General features: G+C 39.0%; 1 protein-coding gene across 1 annotated transcript; it reads left to right on the top strand.

The window, feature by feature from the left end:
- Window positions 1-585: 585 nt before the first annotated feature.
- Window positions 586-10,276, top strand: LOC117414165 (dual specificity protein phosphatase 7-like). The gene is made up of 3 exons (XM_034023936.3): window positions 586-1,401; window positions 3,526-3,954; window positions 8,388-10,276. Exons 1-3 carry the CDS (start codon window positions 999-1,001, stop codon window positions 8,693-8,695), a joined length of 1,140 nt encoding a protein of 379 aa, XP_033879827.1. The 5' UTR covers window positions 586-998; the 3' UTR covers window positions 8,696-10,276.
- The last annotated feature ends 677 nt before the right edge of the window (window positions 10,277-10,953 follow it).

Here is a 10,953-nt window from a genome sequence, read left to right as displayed (position 1 = left end):
CAATGTAAAAATATCCTTCGAAAGGTACCCTGTTTAGAAATGCCCTAAAGCAGGTTATTTTGTCTTGCTTCTTGTTGTAGATCAGTGTCCTATACAGCCTAGGCCTACGTTGTTGTACACATTAATAACACAGATCACAGCTACAGTAACTGGACCCCTTTATACATCCTGTGTGGTCGAACTAAGTCACCTGACCCTTTTAGATGTCACTTAGAATTTAATGAATGTTCAAAGTGCTACACCACAAAAAAAACATAAGCCTTGATTACTACCAGTTGTTAATCTCCCCCAGAAAACCATATCAAACGCAGATCTATTCTCAGTACAACTGCCATTTGTTGAGATATACAAACAAACAAATAAACAAATAAATAATATAAATAACAGGAGATACCATTTAATCTAAGAAAGGTACAGATGAAATTTAAAGGATTGTTTGTCAAGACATACCCGTGCAAATAAAACCTTTACGTAAGGGAACAAACACAAACGTACTGCGTCTTTAAATCCTACACTGTGAAACTCCGCCTCCTGGATGACACAACAGCTGTCAGCAAACCCCTTTAATTGGGACTGTCAGAGAGTGGTTGCAGGAAATGACAAACTGGAGGGAGCAGAGCTGAATGGTTAGATCGTGCTGAAATAATCATCTGCACTGTATGTAATCCAAAATACTGATGCCATTAGCGCGTGCAGCTGTACAGTTGTGCTTTAACTAGCAACGAAAGGGTTGCACGGTCAACAGCACAAGAATCTCAACATTTCAAATCGTAAAAAAAAGGAAGAAAAGGATTGCATCCGACCGATTCATAGAGGAATAAAAATAAATAGTATTCATGTTTTTAACGTCTTAATTGCAAAGTCCACGTAGTCTATACGCTGCTAGATCGGTGGACTTACTGTATCTGGCTTTTTGGAAGGGGTGCCTTTTTAGTGGTCGGATCCCCTTGAATATATTTTTCTTTATTACAAAAAAACACCCTCTGTATATTTTCCTCATGAAAAATAATCTTTGGAGCAGCTCCCGGGACATGAACATGATGATGCCGAGCAAAAGCGTGGAATGGCTGCAGGAGGAGCTGGTGTCCGGGGAGAGCTCGCTGCTCCTGCTGGATTGCCGGAGCCACGAGCTTTTTGAATCGTCTCATATAGAGACAGCCATCAACCTGGCCATCCCGGGACTCATGCTCCGGAGGCTCAAGAAGGGGAACCTGCCTATCCGCTCCATCATTCCCAACAACGAGGATAAGGAGAAGTTTGTGAAACGGTGCAAGACTGATACAGTGGTGCTATATGACGAGGCCACGTCTGACTGGCAGGAGAACGGAGCTGCTACCTCCGTATTGGGGCTTCTCTTGCAGAAACTCCGGGATGACGGGTGCGAGGCTTATTACTTGGACGGTAAGAAGAACTACATGCAATGATTATTGCATCAAACAGTCTGCGTTTTAACTTTTAGTTGCAGTGGCCCTTCATGAACTTGCCATATAAGGCTTTTTTTGAGTTGTGAAAATGAAAACTTAATGCATTTTTTGGGGTGCTTTTTAGGATAAATCACACACCCCCTCTACCACCAAAAAGGTTTATTTGAAACAAGTATTTAAATTTAAACGTCTTGAAAGATTTTAAAATAAACTTTTTTTTTTTTTTTTTTTTTTAAAGAGACACGGTTGTATCTCTTACATAATAATAATAATAATAATAATAATAATAATAATAATAATAATAAAACAGCAAAGTAAATTACAGGTAACTAGTTCTAATTCAGGTACTGGTGCCGCCAGGTCTGTTGAAAAAGCATAGGAGGTCAGGTATTATTTAACAACTTTGTGCAGTAACCTTGGCATTCCTCTTTAGGAATTTATATGCCCGAAAGTAAATAATATTTATAGGATTTGGAGTTTAAAATGCATGAAACTGTTTGATAGCGTTATTATTATTATTATTATTATTATTATTATTATTTTACCGAAACATTATGGTCAGGTTTCATTCCAAACAGACTGACAGTGAAATAGAAAACTTTCAATGTCGATAATTCTAAATAGGATTATTAGTATGTTATTCAAATCAATCAAGTGGGTTTGTTTCACGAATATTTGCTTAAAATGTTTAATTGTAAAATACGGTAACAAAACAGCCGTGTCTCACTGCAGTGCTGTTACAGTATTTACAAAGTATTTAGTTTCCTTGCATGTTGTTGTGATTTTGGCAATGAAACTTTGTAACACTCGAAACCAGGGCTCAAGGGAAAAACAGAAGTTTAGTATTACAAAAAAAAAGTTACTTTCGAAGGACATTGTAAGGATATTAAATGTATTGGAAACTTTAGGGGTGATACTTTCAAATGACATTAGAATCACTTTATAAAGCATTTTGTTTCAAAACGTAACGTTTCTTAAATGTATGGTACGCACTGTCATTCTGTGCAGTATTAATTTAAATATCAAAATATAGTCACAAAAATAAAACCTATACGTATTAACGTACGGTTGCAAATCGGCATTTCACATGTAATAATTGCGTAACATTTAAACGCGCAAAGGTTAGGAATTTGTAGAGCGAACTTTGTGAAAGAATGTGCCGAAGACAAAGATGTTTTCAATTAAAATTCCAAAATGGCTCCGCCATGTTGTCTTCCTTGAGGAAAAAGCCCTGTTTTTCATGAATGGACAGCTAGAAATCCGAGGGGGGAAAGCTGATTCATATACACTCCTTAACCTTGCTGGTTTTCAAAGTGCAAACCACGTTAATAACAAGTTCGCTTTGTGGGTTTTTTTTAAGCTGTTGTAGCCTTTGCTTTTTTTTTTTTTTTTTTTTTTTCTTTTCTTTGAGACTTCCTTGTCATTCACAAAAAAGATTCATTCAGAAGCAGTCTAAAACAGTCTTGCCTATATGTGTTTTTTGTGTGTGTTTTTTTGTGATTTGTACGTTGCTATTGATATATTCTGAATGTTTTAATACACAGAACTGTTTTTTTTAAATGTTCTTTATTGAAATAAGCTTTACTACAGTGTATATTTTTTATAGAAGCTGGCGACTGTACTTTCAGAGGGAAGCTACACTAAATGAAATACAGCTCTGGACTTTTAAATCCCACTTATTAACTTATGTCACATAATGGCTAAATAATATTATTAAAAGAATAAACTCTGTTGTCTGGTTTGGTAACAAACCAGCCCAAACGATCTTAGCATGTACAATACAGTGTTATATCTATTGTTTTATACTATGGAACAGATTATTATTATTATTATTATTATTATTATTATTATTATTATTATTATTAATTTACTGGCATTCAAATACAGTAAATGTTTATTAAAATGCTGGGCAATCCAGTTAAGAATAATCTCAGGATAGAACTCTGTGTGTTGACAGATATTATTTAAAAAGTAAATAATAAACATTTGAATGTCAACCTAAATTAGTATGTCTTTGTACAGTACATGTCAAAAAACGAAGCAGCAAGTCATTTTCAATGTTACATATGAATGAAATATGTTGTTGTTTTATTTCTCTTAGGTGGATTTAATAAGTTTCAGTCAGAGTACTCTGAGCACTGCGAGACCAGTCTGGACACCTCTTGTCCCAGTAGCTCTCCCCCCATGCCTGTGCTGGGTCTGGGAGGACTGCGGATAAGTTCAGATTGCTCTGATGGGGAGTCAGATCGGGAGCCCAGCAGTGCCACTGAGTCAGAGGGAAGCCCATTGCCCAGCAACCAGCCGGCCTTCCCAGTCCAGATCCTCCCATACCTATACCTGGGCTGTGCCAAAGACTCCACCAACCTTGACGTGCTGGGCAAGTACGACATAAAGTACATCCTGAATGTGACACCCAACCTGCCCAACATGTTTGAACACGACGGTGAATTCAAGTACAAACAGATCCCCATCTCTGATCACTGGAGTCAAAACCTTTCTCAGTTCTTCCCAGAGGCCATCTCTTTCATTGGTAAGTCACCCGTCATACTCCTTGAGCGATGCATTTAACTTGATTTCCTTTCCGCCTTGATGTGTTTACACTTTGGGTTGTTTTCATTCTTTCACATCCTTTCTTACACCTCTGCTTGTTCACAGAAAGCTTCTCACAGTTGTACTGTTTTGTACAAAACCCTATCCAGTCTTAAAAACCAATACAATTTAAATTATTCTGCCTGGGTTGGCAACTGGGCCTTAAAAATACTCCAAGGGTTCTGAAATGCTGAACTACTGAACTAAGGAGAACTAGCAGAAACACAGAAGTTATGCTTAACTTAACGTGATTAAATAATACACAGACTATAATAATATCCTAACGAAATCTTGTTCGATCTGTCCTCCGCTGTTGACGACTTCCTCAAATTACTCATCACTTTTGTAACAGGGAGGGGAACGTTAATATCTACTGTCTGTTCTGTTATCTGACAGCAGACTCATTTGGAGGATAATGCGAGTTGTAAACTGCAGGTTAAGGCAGCAAGGGCTGCATATATCTGACTGTTGCTTTTTCACTTACGCAGCAGTCTGATGAGATTTACCTCTGGCAGACAGACTGTTTGCTTGAAGAACGACGATGAGATTGCTGTAGGTGACGTGTAGGGAAGTTTTAAAATGAGGATCCAGCAAACATCTGTACGATCTGAATGAAATTAAGATGCTGGTGTGGGGGTTCAGAATATGACCATACACTCCACATGAACATGAATGGGCAATTTCCATATGAAAACCTGCAAATGACTGCAGGTACTTGTCCGTTGAATAATATATGCATACCATGTATGTTTCATTTTGTTTGGAGGGCAGGCAGCTGTCTCCACAAGCACTATTCAGCAAAGCAATTCAGTAAGTCAAGTTCACCTTGCACAGTATAACAAGTTGGTAGGCTGAGGTATTTAAATAGTCATGTTACGTGTCAGCTCCATGGTCAGTTAATATTTCTATTGTAGCTTTGCACTAAAAAGGTTATTTTGAATTGTATTGGAAGTTTGCACAATACACACAAACTGCAAGATTTACAGGTTAATGTATAAAAGCCTTGTATTAAATATATATTTTTTAGAAAAGATATTTAGAGGATAGGCTATCTTGTTTCTTAATTTTGTGATCAAGCCTTAATTGCAGCGACTTTGGAATGTGAGACATGGCTCCGCTAATTACGTAACTACACACTCTGACCTGAACACAGGTCAAGATTCTTAGTATCCAGTGACGACTAAAATATTCAAACATATCTGTGTTTTTTTGGGGTTTTTTTCTGGCTCTCTGAGTTATGGGGTTCAAGGATTACTGCAAGAAGCCACTGCAAGTGCTTGCAAACAAAAATATAGCTCCAGACCAGACAAGTACTTGCCCATCTAATTAGATTTGTATCTATTGGTATGGTAAATCTCCACCATGGGTCTGGATCACCCCCTTTGTTTTTCATCCGAGGGAGAATCCCTGTTCATTATGTGTCGGCGGAGATGATGCTGGTTTTGTCCTTGAGAGTTATTTTTCCTTTTGTCTTTTATTTCCTTTAACCTTTCGGTGCCCGCTTAGGGTATCTCCTGTTTTGACTGTCCTGCACAGGACAGTGCGTCCCGCTTCCTGAATTAAAGCTGCTTGGGCTGCACTCGTTAGGAAGTCCACTAGACACCGCCAAACTGTAAAAGAAAAAAATAAGTTCTGACCAGACAGCTAGGGCTGCATGTAAATCTGGTAGTATGTAAAGCTGTCACACAAATACAACATTTATCTTATTGTGTTTTGTTTCGAAGATTCGGTTACAGTAGCAATTGTGATGTTTTGCTTGACTTCATTTAAGGAACTGTTGCTTCTGCTTTCCATGGCTTGCGTGGATTAATGGCCATTGAGCTGTAGAATTCAACTATCTTGGAATTTCTAACTGTCTGAAAAAAAATAAACAGTGAAAAAGATCTTACTTGTTACTGTCCATCTTCTGTTGTCCCAGCTTACTGTAGTCCCTACAAAGTTTAACAAGGCGTTCGGACCAGATTTGAAAGTTTCCCGCTGCAGTAGGCATTTATGCTTTCAATGTGTGGCATGTTTTGTGTGACTTGTACTGTCATCCAGAAAGCACATGGGTTCTTTTTTTATGTCTCTAGTGAAGCCCTGCATGTACAACTGTTGTGATCTCTACCCAGGGTAGAAATGTAGTTCCTGTTAGTGAGTTAACCAGTAGATTAGATTACAGTTCATCTTTTCTGTCAGCATTTTCCAGTGACTGTATTTTTATTTATGTCATAGAATATGGTTTAAACTACATTTTTTTCAGCAGTGACTGTGGTTCATATTGGCAAACAACCCTTTTAAACAAGTACATAGAGATTAGGAATGTTTGTCTAGCCTTTACAGCTATTCGAGCAGTGTTTATTTATACAAAGAGCCACTGATTCAGAAAATGACCCACTCTGAAGAAAGCTGAAAGGTCAAGTCAGTAGGGGGAAACCGTTACCAGCATAAGACTATTTCAGACTAACTTCATATTGAGTAAGTGGTTTAGAAACAAGTTCTGCTACTGAGGCGAAACGTGTACTGCACTATATGGCTAATTAAACTTAAAATGAATGCCAAGATCCTCTTTAAGGATGCCTTGTAGTTGTTGTAGTACAGAGAAACAGGTTGTTACAGTCCGCATAGACATCTGTGGGTTAGGGATTTGTGACTTTAGTCAGGCCAGACATCATTAGTCCCCTGGGCTGGCTTAGTGTCTGCAGTGGGTATACTTGACCATAAACCTGGCTTGATAGTAGGGAAGAGCTATGAAGTCCATAATAAGCAGCTTCAGTAGTATTAGTAGTAGCTACACACTCCCATGGTTTTTCTGCAGGGTATACAACTGGCACAGCTAACAACAGAAGTCCATTTAAACTAAAGCAGCACAAACATGCTACTGCTGCCGAACCCTGGCATTGATCGGTCAAGTTTTCCACTGGCAAAAAAGGGAAACTTATGGGCATCTCGATAGCAAATTGCTTGTAAGAACCCTGACTCCTACAGGTTAAAACCAAGTGTTTAGCTTAGCATTTTAGCTGGCTAGTCTGAGTGGCGAGTGGTCACCCTAATCTATGCGTTTTCTCTGCGTTTACTGTTTGTTCATATCATTTCCTGTTTATTCTTGTCTTTCTTCTGCTTTCTGCTTCACTGGGGGGGAGGGGGGAGGTGCATTTATGTAGTTGGCTGAAATGACAGGAAATGGAGAATTACTTCGCCCACATACTGTAAAACCAAATTTTTAGAACACGCGGTTGGTACTTCAAAAGACAAGTGTTTTTAAAATGAATTCTAAAACAGGGTGACGGAAACGCAGTGTGGCCTGATAACATCCTGTTTTAACCTAAATAATCTTTTTTTTTTTTTAAATACTGTCAGTACATCCAGTCCCTGCTGAGCTATCTAAGGGTTAAATCCTCGCCACTCTTTTCCGGCACTTACCTGGGGCATGTATGCCTAAAGGAAACACATCCACACACCCTACAACTGTTACAAACAGACAGGCAGGATACTGGGCTGGCTGTTGACTGTTCTGCCCTCCTGATGTATAGTGAATATACTTTATTCAGTACATATATATTTTTTCTCTTTGTCCATTAGAATCCCAGCCATCAAGTCCTCTGCCGCTCCTGCAAAGCACTTTTCAAATAGTTAACTGCCTTTTTAAATTGAAGAGGTACGCTGGATGCAACAACGGTCAGCGTTTTTATACAGTGTCTTTCACAGCATTGCCATTCAGATCCCTTTACACAGCTTAATGTTTATTTAACACTCCAGCAGAAGTGGGCTCAGAAACATTTACAGATCTGACACTGGATTTGTTATGTACACTATGCATTGCTGAATCTTATTGTGTAGTCATAGAATGTAAAATTCTGCTGTTGAGAGTAAAGTCTTTTTTGCAGCCAGTTCTTGCACAGAACATGTGACTTTGAGGAAACTGCTTCATAGTTGATGTCCTCCTGATAAATGAAGTCTGAGGCCAGATTTGGTCCCTGTTAAAAAGAGATCTATTGCAAATGCAAACCACACATGAACTGGCCATTCTGTGCATGGAAAGTAGGTCATTCCACTCCACCCTCATTATAAATCACTAGAAAATCAAGACGTTTTTGGCTGTGAGAGGCATGCTCTGTAATGAAGTGGACTCGAGCAGCTCAGAAGTGAATCAGGTTCCACAGCCCTTTCTAAAAAATAAATACATCTCTGGTCTTGCCTGTTACATCTAGAACACACTGGATAGGGTGGGAGGGATGAAAAGTAGTCAACTAAACATCCTGTTGAAAATGGAGCACAGGATCCATATGACCAGCACATATAGTAACTTTTTTTTTATTGCAGAAGAGGAATTTGGTACATGGAAAATGGTTTGTTACAGATAAACTATAACCGCACTTCTTTTTCCATTTGTAGATGAGGCTCGTACACAGAAGTGTGGGATCCTGGTACACTGCCTTGCAGGGATCAGCCGCTCGGTGACTGTCACCGTGGCTTACTTGATGCAGAAGCTGAACCTCTCCCTGAACGACGCCTATGACTTTGTCAAGCGGAAAAAGTCCAACATCTCACCTAACTTTAATTTCATGGGCCAACTCTTGGACTTTGAGCGGACTCTGGGGCTGAATAGTCCCTGCGACAACCGGACGCCCAGTGACCAGCTCTACTTCACTACACCGACCAATCACAATGTATTCCAGCTGGACACTCTGGAGTCCACATGAAGGTGGGAGGCTGGCTAGGTGCCTGAATGTTTCTCGTCTCCTTAAGTATTTCAAACCTCTTACCAGGTGATCTTGGTATGTACTACAGGTTGGAGCAGCTAGATACCTCTGCCTGCTGCTTGGAGGGCTTTACCTGCATCTCTAGATGCCCTGATGCTACTTGAGATGATTAAGAAATGGCTTCTCTTGACTTTTGACTGGGTTATTGTTAAAATATATATATTAAACTGAAGTATGCTATCCAAAGCTTCTTCAAAGACTGCTTACCTGAGAGCAGTGGACTGTTTCAAAGGGAGAGGTGGAGAGAGCCACAGCGCAAGTTAACTTATTACCTATCAGAGAGACTTACGCACTTGACCTCACAAAACGGATGGTGCCAACGTAGTAGTATCCGGTTGGAGCGTACTGCTTTTTGAGGTAATCTCACTCTACTGAATGATCTAACACAATTGTAGACTGTTTGTTTAAAAGAAAAACAAAATCCTAGATTGTAACTAAAGAAAAGAAAAAGAAAGAACTTTGTGAAAATCTGATTGTTTGTTTTTTCTATGTTTGTATTGACCTAATGCAGTTTGCACAGTTGTGAAGCCTTTCACATCTTGGCACTTAAGCTGGTACTCCACAAAGATAAAGAGACACTCGCTTGTTCTCCTGCCTGCCAGTTCAAGGCTGCGATCGCCCCTTGCAGCTGGAGTGTCCAAGACCAGGCTGGACTGGGAGAGGCGGATGCACTTACTTCAAAGCTCATTGTTCCTTCACTGCTTAGGAAAGATGGACCGCTCCAAACCCCTGCTTCCTTAAAGAAAGTATGGTTATGGGTTGCCTCATCATGCTCACAGACCATTGAGCTCTGATTGGATATCATTCAGCTGCCTGTGCTTGAAGTTGAGAGGAGGGTGAAGGGCAGGGTGTGGGTGAGTGATGCAGCTCGCCAGTTTTGTTCAGAACAACAAGGGCGTGTTTTTTAAACTACTGTTGCTGCTGCTACTCCAAGGCCCAGACTTTGCAGTGAGGAAGTGGAAGACCTTAATTGAGCTGCCAACAGATAAAAAAGAAAGAGAGGGGATTCTTCCAGGAACTGGGAGACACCAGGGTCTGTTCAATCAAAGGGTTCTCTACAGAGAAGGGACTGTTGCTTTAGGCTGGCCTTATTACCTATTTTAGAATGTTCTTATGCTGACTATTCAACATAATATTTGTATTTCAATAATAATAATAAAAACATTACGCGTGAACGTTTTATAAACAACGTCAACGGTGCCCACAAATTTGTCTGTAATGGGTCTGAAACTGTTGTTTTTCTCAATCTCTGAAAAACACATGTTTTCTGTATTTTTTAAATTAACAACAAGCCTCTTTTTTTTTCTATTCAGCCACTTTTGTAGAAGAATTCCAATTAATACAGCTTAACAGCTTCAAAGCTGAGGTAGTTTTCAATCCTGTGCTGACAAATGTGTATTTATATCTTCCGATCTTGAGGGCTGTATTCATAAACTTGCTGTATTATGTGTTAGCCTGCTAAAGTTATTAAAGTTGCCTGAATTAAAAAAAAAAAAAAAAAAAAAAAAAAAAAAAAAGAAATTGCATATTGCTAAACCAATGTTAAGTTTTATGAATATGGCTCCTTGATAGAATATAGAACTCTCTTTGACTAGCACACCCAGAGTACTGAAACCTGTCTTTTATTCTTGTTGGACACCAACCTGGCCCAGTTACAGTTGGCAAACCATCTTGAAAATGGTAGACCCCAGGATTGAAATTTACTCTAACGAGGAGACCACTTTTTGTACATTTTTTCAGCCGCTTTTCTTGTGGAGGAATCTTTGTGTCTTTGTATTAAAGTTAAGAGAAACTTAAACATGTTTCTCTGTTTAATGCCAGAGCACAGGAATGTAAGTTTCTGTGGAATTTATTGTAGCTTGGAGAGCAAGAGTGAGTGAGACAGAAAATAGTAGAGAGAAAGAGATGAGTGTAAAAAGTATTTCTTACCTCACTGAGGACATTTTCAGGGATTTTTTGGACAATGCATCTGCATCGTGTTACAGCAGAAAATGTTAAATAACTGTTTTTATGTGCTGTACACATTTTTTTTTTTTTAGGATGCAATCTATATATGTGTGTAAATATGGGCTTGGTAGTAGGGTAGTTCTACTTTCTGATTTTATGAAGGATATACAAAATGACCCTATATATTGTATAGTATACGGAACGCAACACAAGACTTGTTTATACTGCAAATAAATATTGAATTATTTTTT

The sequence above is a fragment of the Acipenser ruthenus genome, chromosome 25 (genome assembly GCF_902713425.1).
Source record: "Acipenser ruthenus chromosome 25, fAciRut3.2 maternal haplotype, whole genome shotgun sequence".
NCBI classification, from domain to species: Eukaryota; Metazoa; Chordata; class Actinopteri; order Acipenseriformes; family Acipenseridae; genus Acipenser; species Acipenser ruthenus.
Note: the sequence above shows the minus strand (reverse complement) of the source record. Positions and strands in the feature narration are given on the sequence as shown.